This window comes from Antrostomus carolinensis, unplaced genomic scaffold, assembly GCF_000700745.2.
Source record: "Antrostomus carolinensis isolate BGI_N321 unplaced genomic scaffold, ASM70074v2 scaffold2000, whole genome shotgun sequence".
NCBI classification, from domain to species: domain Eukaryota; kingdom Metazoa; phylum Chordata; class Aves; order Caprimulgiformes; family Caprimulgidae; genus Antrostomus; species Antrostomus carolinensis.
In genome coordinates this window covers 8990-28921 of record NW_010287529.1, presented here as the reverse complement: position 1 = coordinate 28921, position 19932 = coordinate 8990, and the positions used below count along the sequence as shown (strand labels likewise).

Sequence of the window (19932 nt, the reverse complement as noted above, 5' to 3'; positions counted from 1 at the left end):
GCAGATAACAGGCTGAGTTTGCTCCTAACCAAAATCTTTCAGGCCACTTACTGACTTGATTTTTTTTTTTTAATGTGTTTTAAAGACAGATACACACTATGCCATACTGTCTCTTCTGTTGTGTTTGTCTGATTCTCCATCCAACACCACCTATGTGGAAAAACCAAGAGTCAAAGAAGTGGGTAAGTTTACAAGGTGTTTTTATATTGCTAATAAAAGATACAAGCCATTAATACAGTCTGATAAGAGGGACAGTTTTCCTTCTATTATCTCCTTCACTTCAAGGTGCTTTATTGATTGTCTTTATTGGTTTAGAATAGCCTGGAAGTCCTTCCTACCCCCATTTATATTACATCACCTAATTAAGTTTTCCAGCCACCAGAGTATCTCGGGAGCTCTTTTTCACTTGTCCCGCTACCACCTACCAATGTTCTCAGTAGTGTGTACGTGCTCAAAGACAGACAGGCAGCGGGTTTCTGTCCTCAGCCTCTGTCTTGCACCTCAGTAGGAGGTCTTTTGAAACAGCTTTGGTGGTTTAAATTCCTGTGTTCCCTGTGTAGTCAAAGAAAAGGAGATACCTTTGAGGGTTTCTAGAGGGAGATCCCAGCTGCCTGCTTTCTGAAGTAGGATTATTTCACTCACTGCCTAAAAATGAGGCTTGTGCTTAAGTTTGAGTGGATACCGTCCCCCATTTGTTTACAGTGTTGTATGATAGACTGAAAGAACAGTATTTCAGACTAACCTAAAGAAAATCTTGCATCTTAAGATTCCTTTTTGAATGATCTCTGCACATTCCCTCGGCGGTGTTTTGAATGCACTTTCAGCCCATTCCAGGAATGTGAATATGAAGAGGTTATCTCAAACAACACTAATTACAGTTGAGTAAGCTTCATGTTTAAGATATAATATATTGTAAGTGTGATTGTTATTTTTAAAGTATTACACATCACATCATGGATATGTGGTGTCTTTTTTGGAGAGTAAGACAGTTTTTGCTTTATGTTGTCTGCAGTCCGGGATCTTTGTGCATATGTGAATGATACATTTAGAATGTTTCCACCCAGCTAAACGGAACTAGTCACAATAAGTGATACGTTGCATTCTTGCATGTTTTTCCAGGACTGAAGTGTAGGGTAGTGTAACATGCTACAGATAAATATGCTGATGGCACATTATGTTGCGTATTTTGAATGTATAAGCAACAAAACTGAGAATTAATAAATAAGGAATATATGTGGTTGATATATCACAATCTACATGTCATGTTGAAAGTGTATAACCTTGTTAAAGAAACAGCGGTGTAACCTTAAGTGGAAGGGAATGCCTTTTGGTTTAGATTTAGAGTAACAAGATAATTTTAGCTTTGGAAATGCTTTTAGAGGAAAAGAAAGTCAGTTATGCAATACTGACTATTTTTATATTTATATTTCTCTTAGAAAAGGAAGAAGAATTTGATTGGGGAAAGTATTTGATGGAAGGAGAAGAAATTTACTTTGGCCCTGGCATAGATACACCAGTAAGTAATTTCTTAAGGTAAAAAAAACCTACAAACTGTATACACTGGTTTGAAGTATGTTAGAGACCTGGTTGAGTTGTTCTGCTTTGTATACTGTGCATGTTGATTCTTGCAGGATTCCCTAATACATTACTTCTTACTTAATGCCATGAAATACACACAGACCCAAACAGAGAAACAGTAATACAATTGTTGCTCACCATGTTTTGATGTAGTCCTACAACTAAACTGGTTCCTTGTGCTGACCACCCTGCCTGCTCCTAATCAGAACTTATTGTAGTTCTCTGATCTTTTCCAGTTCTCGCATTTGTCTGATTATTAGTGTAGACAGTTATGTTAATCGTAGTGTCCTGAATTTACTTTATAGTGGAAAAAAGAAGAGAACAGTTTATGTTTGACTTGAATAGAAAATGAATATGGATCTATCTGCTATGTCGTACTGAAGTGTACTGGATTTTGTTGCACTTTACAGGATTGGTCTGGAGAAAGTGAAGAGGAGGAAGACACTCAGCCTTTGAGCAGGGAGGACTCGGGTATTCAGGTAGACAGAACACCTTTAGAAGACCAAGATCCAAATAAGAAAACAGTACCTAATGTTTCCTGGAAAGGTTAGAATAAATTATGATTCTTCTGTTACACATACTGAAATTTAGCAAGCTAATGCAGCTTTATTGATTATTCTTTAGTGATGTATTATATTTTAGGCCTATGATTGTAGTTTTAAAGTGCACCTTATTGTTCACTCCTGCTTGTTTTATTTTTAACAGTAAAGAAGCAATATGGAAGGTTTGATCTGATTTCTGTTGTTGCTATTGGAGAAGAATTCAATTTTTTTCTGTAGAACCACACAAGGATATTCCAATATAGAAATGAAAAATTGTACAGTAAAGGTAGCATGTGGCTGTATGGATATAATGTAAATTTTTATTATTAAGTATCAGAATGCTGAAACAAAATTTGGTTGACAACAGAAACCATTGACTCTGGGTATGAAATTTTTGGAAAAAAAAATAGTTTAATACGATTAGAACACTAGTGGCTTACTCTTGAATAGCTTCAGCGAGTATTTACTCTATATTTTTGCATAGAATGTTATAGGATACAGGATAAGAAGACTGCATAATACTCGTTGTATAAACAATAGCTGTTTAACTGTGGTTAGGTAAAGTTTTCTTGATAATCACATTTAAGAAAAAATCATTTTTAGGTAATTTACTGAATGAAAAAGAGCATAGTGACGAAGTTGGTGATAGTTGAAAGTGTATTTTTTAAGTCAGCTTGGTTTTGTATATATCGTTTGAGTCTGAGACAGAAGCACATTTTCTGAGGAAGAATTGGAAACTACATAAATCTCCCAAGTTTTGTTTTGTTTTTAAAACTTGTGCATATTTTAGGAGATGAGGCTTTTCTGTGTGAATGAATTTGTGCATGATGATATCATGTATGTGAGCACAGTAAAGTGTAAATATTTGTAAGTTGTAACTTGTTTGAAAAGGTCTGTGATTCTGCAGCTGCATGGATAGGCTTATTAACAACTTTTTCCTGTGTTTTATAAGCATTTCCTGAATAGATAAAATTACTTCACAGACGGTCATGTGTTTCCACAGTGGGTGAACCTGATGCCCGCAGCTGGCTGGAGCAGCATGTAGTTCCTCAGTACTGGACAGGAAGAGCTCCTCGCTTTTCACATAGTTTGCACTTGCATTCCAACCTGGCTGCAGTCTGGTAAGAACACGGGATCACTTAGATATTCCTTACTGGCATATAGTGCTAAATAATGACTTTATTAAGCCTAAAGGTAGTATAGTTATTTCTGATTTAGTTAAAAAAAGAATTAAAGGAGTATGATTTAATAAGATGAACAAATGAGCTGTTTTTTCTATTGGTAGATTATTCTCCTTTTGGTTTTTTTAGTTTTTATTATGCTTTTCTTTTTCAAATAAGCAAATCTTGTTGAGTTTTGTTTGGGTTGACCCTTACGAATCTCTGAGGAACTAATATGGGTGCATTGTAAGTGGGCCTGGAAATGAGGAGTTCCTAAAGCTTAACTTTTTGTTTGGTTTTGGTCCCTACCTTTACAAAGTTAGTCTTAAACACAGATTTTGTGTGGGGAAGGAACATAAAACAGTACATCATTGTGATCTGCTATGGTTTGAGAAAGAAAATGAGAAGGAAGTTCACTTAAAAAAAAAAAAAAAAAGCCTGATTCTTCCCTCTGTCTCAAATGATGATGTATCAGTACTGCTACTGCAGTAATACAGATCATGAGACTTTGGTTCCTTAATTTAATTAATTTTTTAATCAAGGAGTTGAATTTATTTTAGTGTCAGTTGGTTATCTATGCAGTTATGTACCAAAAGTTACAGTGAATATTAGGAGATCTGTGACATAAATAAAGCAGCACCATTTTTTTTCAATGTCATTAGCAGATGTATGTTATATATATGTATTATATATAACCAGTATTACTTAATTTGGATTTTTGAATTTTGAACATAGATACATAAAATTTATCACTGATTATATTAATGAGTCAAAATATTAATAATGCAACTAATTGTTCCGTACTTCACTATAACATGAAAAACAGCATGGAAGGTTTATGAAGAATGGTATAACACAGGGTCATAAGAGAAAGTTCTTAGGTGGCTGTGAAAGTGTCCATTTCTTAAGTAAACTTCTGGGCTAAAGTATGAATTTTCTTATATGGGTTAAGGAAACTAGTATTTTACTTTTTAGCTTAGTATTTTTAACAGAAAGTAACTATAAGTTTTCACAGCATCGAGTGTGAAATTAATCAAGTGTAAAGAATTTAAAAACAAACAAGCAACACAAAACCCAAACCAACCCAGATTCAGCACTTCATGTATTTGCTGCTGAATTGCTTGTCTTGCTATATACAGCTGGATGATATTTGAATGCTTTCCATAGTATTTTGCTTAGCAGTATGAAAACAGACTCTGCTTTTGTTTGTATACTTAAAATGCCTCGCGAACCTTGAATCTACTCAGATATAAATAGAACAAAGATTATTGCTTCCGGCTTACTTTCAGGTGATTCAGCGGTTATTTCAGCCATTAAATTGTTTTAATTTCCTTTTTTCTAAGGGACCACCACTTGTACACTAGTGATCCTTTATATGTGCCAGAAGAGAGAACACTAGTCACTGAAACTCAGGTTATACGGGAAACTCTTTGGTAAGAACAACATCAAAAAGCTCCCATCTTAACATTAAGTGTTTCTCTCGAGGAAATGAGAGATTTATCTTTGAAGTTGTGTCTGAAGAAAGAATTATTATCGAGCTTTTAGCTTGCACCATTGCTGGCAATAAAGATGCTGCAGATGTGTGTTAACCATTCAGATTCACAAAGAAGAAAGTAGCTTACTGCTGCTCGTATGCGTTGATTCTTCAAGTCTAACTGTTAAGAAGAACCAATTTGTTTGAATCCTGTCCCATGGATTTATAATACAGTGTCCAATTTTAGAAAGTAGGTTTGAATCATCCTATAACTGGAAATTATCTCAGCTGTAAGGGAACTTAAGGAGATGCTTGCTTGATGCCAGTGTTTTATTGTTCTTGTTATAGCAACAACTTACAGTACCACTAGCATCGTAGTTGATCTGTGGTCCCCTTTTATTTGAAAAAAAGAAACTTTAAGGCAAGGGATTAATTATATAATTATGATTCCATTAAGGGGGAAAAATTACTACTATCTCTGTTTCTTTTCAAGGCTACTTTCAGGAGTGAAAAAGCTTTTTATATTTCAGCTGAACGACGGAAAAGTGGCTGTGCGGAATGATATTATTGTAACTCATTTAACCCATGTAAGTTGTTTCTGAATTTCCACAGTTGTTCTTAATTTAATCAAAACACATCTGACCTAATAAAACTGAATGGGCTGTTCCCATATGTGAGAATGTGATGAAGTGATAGAGATGGCAGAATTTTATTAATTTTTAATTCACAGAAATATCTTGTGATTTAATTTTTAGGCTTTATAAAATATAAATTTTTATTAGATGAGTCTAAAAAGTTGTCTTTCTTTTTTCCCTAGAATTGCCTGAGATCTGTATTGGAGCAGATAGCAGCATATGGTCAAGTTGTGTTTAGACTGCAGAAGTTTATTGATGAAGTGATGGGACACAGCCCAGAAAACATAATCCATGGAACTGTTTCCACTCCAAAGAAAACTACTGAAGCCCCATTCAGAACCTATCAAGCTTTTATGTGGGCCTTATATAAATATTTCATTAGCTTTAAAGAGGAACTTACTGAAATTGAAAAATGCATAATCAACAAAGGTACAGTGCCAGGGAAATTTTACAGGAGGGGGGCACACAAGTAAGTTTTTATAAGAGAAACATGCAAAACATTATGCAGATACATTTTGAAACTGTGAAAGATGCCATGCTGCATTTTAAAACCTCATTAATAACATGTTTTTATTTTTTTCCAGATAAAACAGTCACACTTTCAATAGTAATAGATAAGTTGGCTCCCCGGCTGGCACAGCTGAAGGTACTTCACAAAGTTTTCAGCACAGGAGTAGCAGAAGTGCCACCTGACACTAGAAATGTTGTACGAGCATCTCATCTGCTTAATACTCTCTACAAAGCTATTCTTGAATATGACAGTGTTGGAGAAGCATCTGAGCAAACGTTAGTGAAAGTCATTCTTTCCTTAACAGAATGACACACTAGAATATTTAGTACCTTAAATTTCTCTATGGTGATGGAGTACACTTGCCTTCAGCTACCAAGGATTGAGGACAAATTTGATAGCCATAATACATTACTGTTTTCTGACATGAATTCACTCAACCTGGACAAAATCAGATTTATGAGATCAGCAGCACTGTGTTTTTAGGACTGAGGGGAGGAACTGTGGGGAGTCAGAGGCCAGGAAGCTGTTATGGAAGAGGGAGCTTTGAAATGGCTTTCCCTCCTATTTCTACAGCTGTATAATTCAGTTTGTGCTAAAATGTAGGGTTTTGGGTTTTTACAGTAACTTGTTGTTTATGCTTGTGAAAATATAGTAGATGTCCTTTTGTTTTCCTCTTTTCTATGTTATAAAGTCACAGAATGTTTTATGGCTATCACTTACTGCTTAAGAGAATTAGAGTGCTGTTTAGGTCTAGCTGTGATGACAAAAAGTAACATAGGGAAGCATGCACAATGATTGCTTCCATTAAAACTAATAAAGCTGTAATTTTTAATTAAACATGTCATCTTAAAAAATCCCTAAATGTATTTATGTTTATCTTATAAATTATAATTGCACAAGTAAGAGGTTAGGCTTTGCCATATTGCTTCTAATGCTTACTATAAAAACATTGAGCCACTTTTTTTTTTCCTTTCTTTAAATTCAGGTATCCCTTCTGTTCTCTCTCTGGGTTGAAACTGTGAGGCCATACTTACAGACAGTGGATGAGTGGATAGTCCATGGTAATTTGTTTGATCCTGCAAAGGAATTTATCATTCAGAGGTAGGGATGCTAATACTGGACACATATGACACTGTGCTAGTATGAATACAAAACCTGCTATAGAACCTAGGAAGTGAAGGGTGACAATAAAAGTGGGTTTTCATGTTTGTTAATTTACTTATGTAGAATTAATTTCTTAATCATACTTTTATGACTTGTCTGAGGCTCCCCATTAGGGTAACTGCATTAGATACAGAGTCCTAACAGGTATTGTTCTGTAACAGAAATAAATTTTTTAAATTTTTGCATCTATAGTAAATAATCATCAGTCTGACTCTGAGTGTATTGACTTTTTATAAAAAGCAATTAACCATTTTTCAAAATCAAGATGTTTGCAAAAATGACAAAATTTACTTTTTTATTCTTTCACTAATGTATGTTTGTTATAAATCAAATGCTATTTAGAACTGAAGTACACACTGCTTCTGACCTGTAGTACAAGTTAATATGGTGTCTTAAATTACATGCATGTATCCTAAACGTTACTTGAGCTGTTAATTTTTCTTCTGTTTGTGTGTTACATTTTGCTGGTCACTACAGCTTGAAGTGGAAAGTGAATATAGAGCTTAGAATTTTGGTTCCTAATTACAGATCAGTTGCCCCCTTATCTGTCATAATTAACTGAACCTCTGTTTGTTAAGGCAGCTAAGGATGAGCATGAACAGAACAGCTTTAGTACTACTGTAATATTATCCTTATTAGCTGAGATCTCTAATGTCCTTATTGTGTCCTGTTTGACTTTTGTTTCTGTGGTTCTGTAGTTTTGTTTTCAGTGCTGCCAACAGAAGTGATTTCAACTTACGTTTGAGCTTCATTTTAATTACGTAATAGAGGTTGTTTTCCATCTGACTTCAAAGACCAGACTGTGTATCTGATCTAAATAGGACAAAAGAGCAAAGTGAACTAAGAATTGAGTTTCACCTAGAATTTTTCAGCTTTACAAGTGGTATTTGCTTCGTTGTGCATATTAAATAAATCTGCAAGTCAGTCACTAATCATTTTGTTATTAAGGACGAATGGCTCTCTGAATAGTTAACTTCCTGGGCAAATTTAATTATAAGTACTCTATTTGCCTTGTTTTGGGGGCTTATTTAGTTACACGGTTGTTTTTATCTCCTGCAAGCTGATTCTTTATCCTTTATAAAGCTATCATCCTTTCTGAGGTGTCTAGATAGTTTACGATACAGATGAGTTTATTTTTTATAGTTTTGAAAGTGTTTCTTCACTGTCGTAAAAGGAAGGCAAAGCATAGAGCAAAGATGATATGTGTCTTCTAGTATGGAAATTTCATCTTTTGAAAAGGGAAATACTCAACAGCTTTTAATTTCTTCACAGAAACAAAAATGTTCCAGTTAATCACAGGGATTTTTGGTATGCTACCTACACATTATATAGTGTGTCAGAGAAGACGGAGAATGAAGAGAAGATGAGTGATAATGCCAGTGCCAGTTCTGGCAGTGATCAGGCACCTTCAAGCAGGCAACACACTATGGTCTCTTTTCTGAAACCTGTGCTAAAGCAAATCATCATGGCTGGAAAATCCATGCAGCTGTTGAAGAATCTTCAGTGCAAAGATGGCTCTCCACAGCAAGCTGCCTCAAGAGGTGAGGCATCAGTTTGTGGACCATCATGCCTTAATGGTATCTAACAGTATGGATGTGTTTTTTGGTTTCTATGGATTTAGAATAGTGCCACACTCCCTGTTGAATGTCAGTATCGTGGTTGTTAACTTCAGATCTGATTGAAAACACTCTTCCGGTGCAAATAAGTGAAAAGAGCAAAGTGAATGAAGACTGAGTGTTCCCTTTGCTTTTTCTTTCTTTAAATTTTTCTTAAAGTCATTTTCATGTGCTTGCAAAATATTTGATTTTTTGTTAGACGAACAAAACCAGCTTGTATGTTCCAATAGTAAAGCTGTTTTAATAAATAGTTGTTTACTAAGTGGTTGAATAATTCTGAGATAGCGTGTGGAACTTTTTTTTTTTTTTTTTAAAGAAAAAGCTTACTAGTAATTAGATGGAAGATATTTAGGTTGTTTATCTTGAGTGATTGTAAAACAATACAACAGTGTAACCAGTGTTGTTTTTTGTTTTGTTTTGGTTTTTTGAAACAAAATAATGTTTTTGTTTTGCTGTTTCTTGATGTTTAGAAGTAGAGATAGGTAAATTATTTTGGAGACTCTTTAGGCTTATTTCCCACTTTGGTGTGAGAATACAATCTGTTCTAGTGAATACTGCAGCGTTGTTTCAGGTGCTCAATTAATTGCCTTTGCACATGAAGGAGAAAGTTCTCAAACACTCTCAGAAACGTTTCAGCCACCCATTCAGCAATCCATTTGAACATAGGCTTGACTTCAGGCATTGGACTAGTCCTGCAGTGTTAGCAATACTTAGTTAAATATGTATTTGAGTATTTCCCTGAATAGTGGCCTAAATTTAGTATGTTAAACTTATCAAGTAAGTGTTGGAGTATGGAGGTGTTTTTGGAATTCAGATTGTATTTTCTCTTAGAACAAAATCTTACTGTGGAATGTGTTGCCCAATTTAGATGCTGAACGAAAGAGTTTGTATACGCTGTTCTTGGAGTCGGTGCAGTCTCGCCTGCGGCATGGGGAAGAGTCTGTTCCAGATATTATTACAGAACAGCAGGCCACCAAGCAGAGCCTGATAAAGATGCAGTCTATAGCAGAAAGACACTTGGAACTGGATGACGTCCATGACCCGCTGCTGGCTATTAATTTTGCCAGGTAAATGAATCATCTTCCCGCTGTGTTGTTGACAACAATGTTCTGCTTGGTGACATTTGGTAGGCCAGATTTTTATTGCTGCTGAAAACAAGGGAGTACAGGATAAAGAGGAGCACCAACAATGGGTGACAAAAGCTGAGTAAATACTACTCTTGTGCTTAGTTAAAGGAAAGCAATTAAAATCAGTGAAGAATCTGCTACTCACATCTGTACGTGTAGAAGATGGGATTAGTCTTTATCATAACAGGCTTTTGGCAAATAAGTGTTTTAATAGTGAATGCTGTTGTAAAATCCAAACTTTTAAATGTATTTGCTTGGAATACAATGTCGCTGATTTGCTCCAAATGTGTTCTTTGAAGAATGCAGCTGCAGTTGTGCCGTGCTTAAATAATTTAACTTTAAAAGCCTTCCAAAATTCATGTTAATTGCGTAGAAAATCTTCATTCTTCTTAATGAGGGAAGTCATATAGAGGTTATAAATGTCTTGGAAATTAGCAGGAAAGATGAACTCTGAAAATCTTAAACTTATTTTGTGATTACAAATAAGAAATAGCTATTTATCTTTTTCCTAAATACTAGCTGGTGATTTACATGTTTTCATTTCAGTCCTAGGAGGAATGTGTTTTAAAGAAATCATAATTGGTAGTAGATAAGTCTCTATTACTGCCCTTGTTCCTTGGGACTATTCTGTTTATCAAAATTGATAGATTAATTCCATGTCTGTCTCATCCAGCCTTTCAAGGCGATAGCTGCTATGAGCCGGACTTCCTCTTAGGATGGATTCAGCTAGCAAGTGGCTTTTTACAGACTATTATGATAATTTGATCCTTTCATGACAAAATAATTAAATGTAGCAAGTATAGACTGCAGATACTCTCTTTCCATGATATAATATTACAGATAATATATAGGGACCCCATATTTAAGGCACCTCAAACCAATTCTCTGTGTGTGTGGTGGTGAGGTGTTTTGTTTGTTTGTTGTTTTGTTGTTGTTGGGTTTTGCTACTTTTGTTGTTCAAATTTTTACTTTGTTTCTTTAATTTTATTTTTCTTTTCTGTGAAGTTCATCTGACTGCTGTGTGTGCACACCATAGTTTTAAAAGCTCCTATGATAATTGGTTTGCTTATTGAGCTGTATAGTGTTTCAACTTGATGTTGTTTGTTCAAAAATATTCCTTGAGCAATTATGTGATTACAGTATGCTATCCTTTTTGATACTCTTATGCCTGTTCATGCAAAAATAGTATGAAGGATCACTTAATAGGCTTGATGTGTACTATTGTTATGAAACAGCTTTATTTACTTCTGCACCATACATTTTCAAGCAGAGGATCCAATTTTGATTAAAAGCTTTGAAGGTATGACATTTTTGTTTTATATATTGTATGAAATGTGAACCTTAACCCCTAAGTATTTTGTTTTATTTTTAAGATTATATTTGGAACAGAGTGACTTCCATGAGAAGTTTACTGGTGGGGATGTTTGTGTGGATAGATCCTCAGAATCAGTGACCTGCCAAACTTTTGAACTGACATTGAGGTCTTGCCTTTATCCACACATAGACAAGCAATACTTGGAATGCTGTGGTAATCTAATGCAAACTTTAAAGAAGGATTATAGGTAAGAAAGTAGATTTGTTTTTCCTATATTTTTTATTAATTACCAGTGGTATGCTGTACAATAAAAGCAGAAATTTTATGTTGTGTTTCTACTCCAATTTGATAATTAGCAATAAAATCACTGAGGAGGAGAGGGGTATCTAATGTGATAGAATCCTCAGTGAAGACTTGGTCAGACTTAAATCAACAGCAAAGCTACAATTTCTCTTCAGTGGACGTTCAAAATTGTTTCAAACAGTACTTTTAATAGTGTCATTTGGAACTGGAAGACAAATTTTTGGAAGCCAGAATATCTTTTTTTAATATGAGGTTCAGTTATGGTACTATAAAATCAGACTAAATAATATTATGCAGTATTTTTATATTCCTTAGAGTAAAATGGGCTATTCCTTTTACCTTTCAGGTGGTCATAAGTCATCATGCATTTAATCTGTCTGAAATACTGAATGTGTTAAATACATTAAGTCATGGTTCTTGTGAGAGTTGTAGCGGTACTATTCTTCTTCCTACTTTATCTGAAAAGAAAAATCCATATCATAATTTTCTGGGGCTCCATATTAAAGTCACTTTTGGACAGAACTCTCACTGAAATTGCATCTCCTCCTCCAAGTTCTGATTAGGGAGAAGGACAGCATTTCCAAAGTCTAAGCTATTTTTGAAAATTGCCTCGCCTGTAAGACGGCTGAAAACCACGAGTATTTCTGTTGAAGTTAGTAGGGCTGTTCAGGCTTACAGGAAAAAATGACTTGGCTATTTGTTTTATTTGAACATATGTGAAGGCTGTCTGAGGATTAAGCAAAGCATTTACTGTGGACTTCATTAAGTTTGTGTTCAATACTGAGCTGTTGTAGTGAAGAGATTTTAAAAGATTTTTGCGTCAGTAAGTTGTGTTTGATTTCGCTTCTATGGTTAAGACTGAAGAAATGACACGTTTGTTCCCTGTTTAGGCTTGTAGAATATTTGCAGGCAATGAGAAACTTTTTCTTACTTGAAGCTGGAGATACCATGTATGACTTCTATACATCTATTTTTGACAAAATAAGAGAAAAGGAAACTTGGCAGAATGTTGCCTTCTTAAATATTCAACTTCAAGAAGCAGTTGGGCAACGCTATCCAGAGGACAGTTCAAGGTAAAATGCAAAATCCTGTGAAGTATAGTTTAGTTATGTTTCTTTCACACTTACCTGTACTAATGTACTTAACTTGCATAGTGCAATACTAATTACTGCATGCTGATTACAAGAATCTGTTTTAATGAAGTTTTGAGCTGTTGTCATCTCTTCTACACAAGTCCACCAGATTAAATCAGACAGTTGGTATTTAGCAATAAGAAATTAAAAAAAAAAATAATTAAACTAACTGCTAATTTAAAACAGATTATCACCAATTAAATAATTTGTTTCCTTGTATAGGTTGTCTATATCATTTGAAAGTGTTGATACAGCAAAGAAGAAACTCCCTGTCCACACCTTAGATGGTTTGACATTGAGTTACAAGGTAGTGAGTTAATACTGCTGTTATTCTAGAACGGATTTGAAATGTTGTATTAAAGTGACTTACATTTTCTGTCTTGATTGTTCTCTCCTCTTCTTAGGTTCCTTGGCCTGTGGATATAGTTATAAGCTTAGAATGCCAGAAAATTTACAGTCAAGTTTTTCTGCTCTTACTGCAAATAAAGTGGGCCAAATATAGTCTAGATGTTTTACGATTTGATGGTAAGAAACTTCTTCAATCAAAGTTACTCTGAAAACTTGTTCTATGGTCTAAGGATATAAATAGTCTGCTGCTTTCTGCAGTTAAGTAGTATAAAACAGTCAGAATTTTGATTAATTCTATAAAGTGTTAACCTCTATTAGCTTCACAAATTAGATCTTTTAAGCAGAGCATGTTTTTCACTTCTTTTCAGCGTCAGGGAGAACACTATTCATGCATTCCCTTTGTCTCTTTGATTCAGGTCTAGTTACTTATACTGGAAACTTGTTACTTCATTCTTCAGACCTTGCTGTTGAAAGAAGGTCTGTCTACCACACCCTAATAATTTGCTTTATGTATAGTCCAAGTTTTTATGAGTAGTACCTTGCAAAAAAGTTAAGAAAAGATGAAAAAATACTCTGAGATTAAAATAGTTAAATATTTGGGGACTGTAGAAAGAGATCTCTTAGTGTCTCCTTCGCCAGGATAATGTTTATACTCTTCCTGTCCCATATAAAGTGGATACACACTTCATGTCCTAGAAAAATAAATTAGAATGTTGATGGGATCATCTATGTTTTGTACATCAGTTAAGTAATTATCTTCCTAAAAGTATGTGTTTTTGTATTGTTTAAACTTTATGGGTGTGGCTTAGTTCTTAAGTCTTTTCCCTTTTGTGGAGACAGTATACACATTTTACTTTCAATGTAGATTTTTTTTTTTAATCCTTTCACATAATCTTTAGCTCTTAAATAGCATTTACTATTCTAGTATTTATCAAATTGCATTGTACATATACCATCAAACTTCAGTATACTGTTGCTATATCTTAGTAACGTCTGAATTGCAAGAAAAATGTTACATCAGTATTGTGTGCAGATGTAATAATAGGCATTTCAGTTTTAAGTAACACTTTAGCTACAGTTCGTCTTCGTAAGCACTTCCATATAATACTCTTGCCTTTTCTTTTTAGAGCTAGTCTGTGCTGCAGAAAGCCCACATGCTAAGGACGGACCTTCACTAGAACAAGGAACGCTTCCTCTATTTGGACCTCAAACAGAAAGTATAAAACAACAAATACATCGCATGTTCCTCTTAAGAGTGAAACTTATGCATTTTGTTAACAGCCTGCACAACTACATCATGACTAGGGTTTGTCTTATATCACCATTTCATTTATGTTAAGAACTTGTAACTGGAGATGCCATATTATTTTTCATTTAAAACATAAAAGAAAAAAAGCAAATTCTTAGTCCTTTCTGCAAAATTATTTTGAGATAAAAATGTTTCGGTTTTAACTTGGCAGTTTCAAATCAGTAATTCTAAAAATGCTGTAAAAGTTCTACATGCATATGATTGACCTTTGGATATCATTAGTTCTTTTTGACTGCTTCTCCCAGTGCCAGATGACTGAAGCACAATCATGTACAAATAGGCTTCTGTAAGCTGTTACCCTCTTAAGAGATGTTATGCTTGTAGAAGTGTTACTACAGACATTTTAGTTAAGTGGATCCTTCTCAAAAATCTCTAGTACAGAGATCCAGAAATATATACATGACTTCCCAAATATAAATGCAATGCCTGTAGATGCATAGCTGCCCTACTATTGCCTTTTTAAAATATTAATTAAAAGATTAAATTTTAATATTAATTAAAATTAATACACTCCAGATCAGCTCCTCCAGGGATAGTCTGTCTGCCCTTGTGCAATGGCAGTATTCGTGTATATATGAGGAATGTCATTGTGCGGTTATGAGACAAGCTCCATTTTTTTTGCTGCATTGATGGTAATTTGGAGAGTGAGCCTAGAATTTGAGAGGGGAGAGTGAATGAACCAGGCAATTTTAAGCTCTTAAAAAAAAAATATTGGAAGAGAGTCATAAGCACTTGTGTCCCACATGGAATTTAATAACTGTGGTCTTCTCTTTAAGATTCTTCATAGTACAGGCTTGGAGTTTCAGCATCAGGTAGAAGAAGCCAAAGATTTAGATCAATTGATAAAGATTCATTACAGGTATCTATCTACAATCCATGATCGCTGTCTACTGAGAGAAAAGGTGGGTAAAAAATTGGCATATTTGATATAATGAGTTTAGCAGGATGAGAAAATAGTTTAGTACTAATTATGCTGTCTTATTTTGCAGTTCATACATACTAAGCGATATATAGGTCCTCTTGAGGAAATGGTAGCTTTTGCAGAGTTAACACAGATCCAGTTTCCCTTGCAAGTCTCAGCTCAGTTCTGTCAAGATGAGAAGATAAAATTAAATTCTTTATATTAGATTTTACATGACATATTTGTTTCTAAGAGATGGGAGGATTTGAACAGACTGAGGCTTGGTAATATAATGAGGATTATACATACTGGTGTGGCAAGAAGTGGAGGTACATGGATTGTAGCCTTGTATCCCACATCCTGTCTGTGCTTAGTCCTCATTGAAATAGTCAGCCATGAAATGAATTAAGAGAGCAAATACAAAACCCGTCTTAAATTTGGAAGAATCACACTGTACTTAGGAGGCTGGTTTTACATATCAGATTAAATGCCATGAGATGCCTTTGTATTGCAGCATAATAGTGAAAATTATTCTGCTTAACAATTAATTTCTGACTGTTACTTCTTTTGTTTTGTTATTTTAGGTGAGCTTTGTGAAAGAAGCTATAATGAAAGTGTTAAATTTAGTACTGATGTTTGCAGACCGTTGGCAGGCTGGTTTAGGGGCTTGGAAGTAAGTACACGTATCTAAAATTCTACATGGTCATAATTTCACAGCTCAGAATATGATTTTGAGATATTTTTTGTGTGAAATAACAGGACTTGGCACAGTGTTTAACAGCAGATACCTGAGGCTAATTGCTATTTCTTAAGGAAAGTGAAATTTCTTTTAGATAGAACTTAACAAGTTTCCTGCACCTGTGTCAGTGTATGTTCAGTATTTTCTAATTAAAAAGTTGACCAATATATAACTTCTAAGTGTTTGAAAAGATTGTAGAACATAGCAACAAAGAGGATTTTCTTTTCCTTCACGGTTGTTCATAATGATAAAATGAGAGGTTCGCAGGTTTGGTTTATGATCATGTTTCCTGGCTGTGGTTTAAAATTGTAGGCAGCCAGATGCTAACGTTCATTAATTGGTTTATGAAAAGTGGGATTATTTAGCTTGGCCTTCGTTCTAGAAGGGAATACATTTTTGTTGTTTGGTTTTTTTTAAAATAGTAATCTAAATCTAATCTCTAACCCTGCTTATTTTTCTGATCTGGACTGTCAAAATTATAAAGCCTTTGTAAAATATTTGTGGTAAAAATGTGAAGCTGTTGAAGTCATTGAAAGTTCTGCCATTGACTTTGGAGTCAAGATTTTCATACAGAATGTTTGATTCCATTAGTTCAAATCCTGACGTTATTTTTGATCTGTCCTTTCCTATAGTACCTTTTCTGTAGCAGCAAGCTGGGGTGGGTTGCTGTAGTTGGGATTTTTAGAAAAGATGTGTGCTTTCTTATGTGTTATGCTAGAAGTTAGAAACCCACTTGTATGCGATTAATGTATTGATCTATGAATCATTTGTTCTCTAAACCATCCCTTAGACAAGATTAAAAATATGATCTGATTTTCTTTTAGAATAGAATAGACTGTGTCAGTTGGAAGGGACCTACAGCGATCATCTAGTCCCACTGCCTGACCACTTCAGGGCTGACCAAAAGTTAAAGTGTGTCATTAAGGGCATTGTCCAAATGCCTCCTAAACACTGACAGGCTCAGGGCATCAGCCACCACTGTAGGAAGCCTGTTCCAGTGTTTCACCACACTCTTGGTAAAGAAATGCTTCCTAACAGCCAGTCTAACCCTCCCCTGGTGCAGCTTTGGGCCATTCCCACATGTCCTGTCACTGGATCCCAGGGAGAAGAGCTCAGCACCTCCCTCTCCACATCCCCTCCTCCGGAAGCTGCAGCGAGCAATGAGGACGACCCTCAGCCTCCTTTTCTCTGAACTAGACAACCCCAAAGTCCTCAGCCGCTCCTCACAGGACATGCCTTCCAGTCCTTTCACCAGGTTTGTTGTCTTCCTCTGAAGGCATTCAAGGGCCTTTAGCATCCTTCTTAAATGGTGGGGCCCAGAACTGCACACAGCACTCAGGGTGAGGCCGCACCAACACTGAATACAGCAGGACAGTCACCTCTTTTATCCAGCTGGTTACGCTGTGTTTGATGTGCCCCAGGATGAGGTTTGCCCTCTTGGCTGCCAAGGCACAGCCCTGACTCACACTGAGCCTGCTGCCGACCAGCACCCCCAGATCCCTTTCTGCAGGGCCACTCTCCAGCCACTCCTCTCACAGCTTATACTTTTGCTTAAAGGTTGAATGATAGTGGGCAAGTCTCCAATGCCATGTCTAACACTCAAGGAATGGTCTGTGGCCCTGAGGCCAGCTGGTGTGGACTAGCTCATATCCATATTTTTCAGGACTAATCCTCCTTGACACAGACCTAGAACTTGGGTCCCATGCTCCTGTGCTTTTTGGAAGTTGCTATTTTTGGAGTGCTTTTCCAATTTGAAGTGTCAGAAAGAATTTGTGAAGGCTGTTGATAAAGACTGAAACTCAGGGCATGTGGTTATGTGCTCTTGGATGTGTCAGGAAAAAGTCATAGCTGATGTGGTGTCATCCATATCCTCTTGAGAGAAAGGAGTGACTGTTGTGAACTACATCTTCTCTCTCTTCTGGTGAGCTGGCATAGTTCAAAGTGGAATTCAAGAGCTGGCTGAAAGCAAAGCAGTGTGGGTCTCCCTCTTTTATTTGTCAGTGTAGGTTTGCCCCAAGGAGCTCTGAAGCAATACGGACCAGGAATGGCTGTCTTGAAATACAAAGCTACATAGGAGTAATAGTTGTCAGTTGGAAGCACAGTTCCTCCTAGTTACTGCAAAGATTTCTAATATGAGGAGGAAATTATTAATGCCATTGTGATAGTGCTCAGATGCTCCTGTCAAAATTGTCTTTGTTTTTTACAAGTGGTACACAGGGGCATAACTAAAATATTGTTAAGTTCAAGCCAGAATGCTATGCAAAGAGTACTTTGATCACTTATTATGAAGTTTTGATCATATTTTGAAGATAACCTAGTGGCCAGTCTGTTAAGCATTCTTCTAAACTATTTTGTAGGATGGAATCCATAGAGAAGATGGAATCTGATTTTAAAAACTGTCACATGTTTCTTGTAACTGTTCTCAACAAAGCTGTCTGTCGAGGCTCTTTTCCTCACCGTAAGTACATGAGGCTTTTCACATACCTGCACTTAACACACAAGCTTTACTAGGAATGTATTTATGTTTTATTCTGTTTTAATGTTTGTCAGTACATCTTAAGGAATCTCGTTTTGTGAGGTATTCACAGGGGGGCATGAAGCCTTACTTCTTCATAAGTTAACTTTATTATTTTTTTAGAGTATTTGTGCCATGTTTTTTTATGACAGCTGTCTTCAGTTTACCTGTTTTCTTTATGAGGGGATGCTGATGTAGCCAAGCAAGTGACAAGCAGTTTTCTAAACGAATGAAACTATGTTCTGGAGGACATAGAAGAGCATTCTTTTTGGTTCTGTTGGATGACAGCTGTGATGTATCTTGAACAGATAAAAGTTTAGTATTTGGGTGCCTGAGCTGCAGCTGCACCGATCTCTTGGCTCTGTCCATCTGTTGGAAGTTACTTCCTCTGTAGCAGAAACAGCGAAAGACAACATGTCTGTGCTTCTACTTGCAGCCTGATAACTAGCTTCAGTTGCTAATCAGTGCCAGTTTGAGTTGGAGGGGCACCTGCTGAATGGGGTTAATTGGGATGCAGATGCATGTTCTAATGGGTTTCTAAAAGAGGTAGTATCTGACATTACTGCTACTCTACAGTCTACAAGCACTGTCTGTGAGAGTGGCTTACTGCATATAACCCCCCACAACATTTATTCATTTTTTTCTAACTAAAACAGTTAGTATTTCAAATAAAGGAGATAATTTCTTACCAGTTCTTACCACCTGAAATAACTAATGGATAACTGATGATGAAAGTGGTTAAATATTCTCTAAACTGTCAAGAGATTCATAAAATGACTTACAGCTTTAAATCCCGAAGTGTTACAATTTAAAAAATAAGGTAGTATCTTCCTTTTAAACTACAGAGTTGAACATTGCAATAGACTGCTGCAAATGCAAGTATTAACTGCTTTTTATGTTTTGGTTCACAGTGGAATCTTTAGCTTTGTCACTGATGGCTGGCATGGAACAAAGTTAACACCTGAATCCATTGAATTACTAAAGAACTGAAAGCAGCATTTACGTTGAAATTCCCTTATTAAAAAAACCTGTAAGCATTTTACACTCCAGTTTGAAATGTATATGGCTAAATGACACTGATGGTTTGGAGCTGTGTACAATATTTAAAAATGTAAATAATGTACAGGTATTTAAATGTATTAGTTGTGGCAGCATTTTTGTCTGTATGTATATGCTTCAACATAAAAAAAACCATGTACAGTCTAAAATTCATCCTGTGTAAACAATCTTACTTGAAAATACATAAAATGTATTTCATACTAAAAAGGATTTTTTTTTTTTAATTATGAATAATTGCTGATTTACTTTTTCCGTTCATTTTGCAGCTGAGAGTAGGTCACAGGGCAGTGTGGAGTGGTGTGACTCAATTCTTACTATTCAGAACATTGTTTGAGTTCATTTTTGGCCTTTTTTTCCTTTGAAAAAAGGCTAAGAAACGTTCATCTTATTTGCTTAATGGTTCTTAGGAACTCTTGAGGAACACTTATGACTGTTAAAATAAACTGATGTGGAAAATACAAGATTAACTTATCAAAATGGATTATTGCAGACCATAAAATACC

The 19932-nt window shown here is 35.6% G+C and overlaps 1 protein-coding gene across 1 annotated transcript in view; it reads left to right on the top strand.

Annotated features, from left to right (window-relative positions):
• Positions 1-19626, top strand: part of TUBGCP5 (tubulin gamma complex component 5) — a 24200-nt gene extending 4574 nt beyond the window's left edge. Inside the window, exons 4-24 of the mRNA XM_029083751.1 lie at positions 86-182; positions 767-877; positions 1437-1516; positions 1989-2124; positions 3124-3241; positions 4624-4713; positions 5248-5341; positions 5572-5818; positions 5974-6179; positions 6886-7001; positions 8337-8605; positions 9549-9747; positions 11181-11369; positions 12316-12498; positions 12781-12865; positions 12963-13083; positions 14034-14212; positions 14992-15117; positions 15701-15789; positions 18213-18313; positions 19282-19626. Of these exons, the coding sequence (XP_028939584.1) occupies positions 86-182; positions 767-877; positions 1437-1516; positions 1989-2124; positions 3124-3241; positions 4624-4713; positions 5248-5341; positions 5572-5818; positions 5974-6179; positions 6886-7001; positions 8337-8605; positions 9549-9747; positions 11181-11369; positions 12316-12498; positions 12781-12865; positions 12963-13083; positions 14034-14212; positions 14992-15117; positions 15701-15789; positions 18213-18313; positions 19282-19328 (2883 nt within the window). The 3' untranslated portion in view covers positions 19329-19626. The remainder of the gene's footprint in view (positions 1-85; positions 183-766; positions 878-1436; positions 1517-1988; positions 2125-3123; positions 3242-4623; positions 4714-5247; positions 5342-5571; positions 5819-5973; positions 6180-6885; positions 7002-8336; positions 8606-9548; positions 9748-11180; positions 11370-12315; positions 12499-12780; positions 12866-12962; positions 13084-14033; positions 14213-14991; positions 15118-15700; positions 15790-18212; positions 18314-19281) is intronic.
• The last annotated feature ends 306 nt before the right edge of the window (positions 19627-19932 follow it).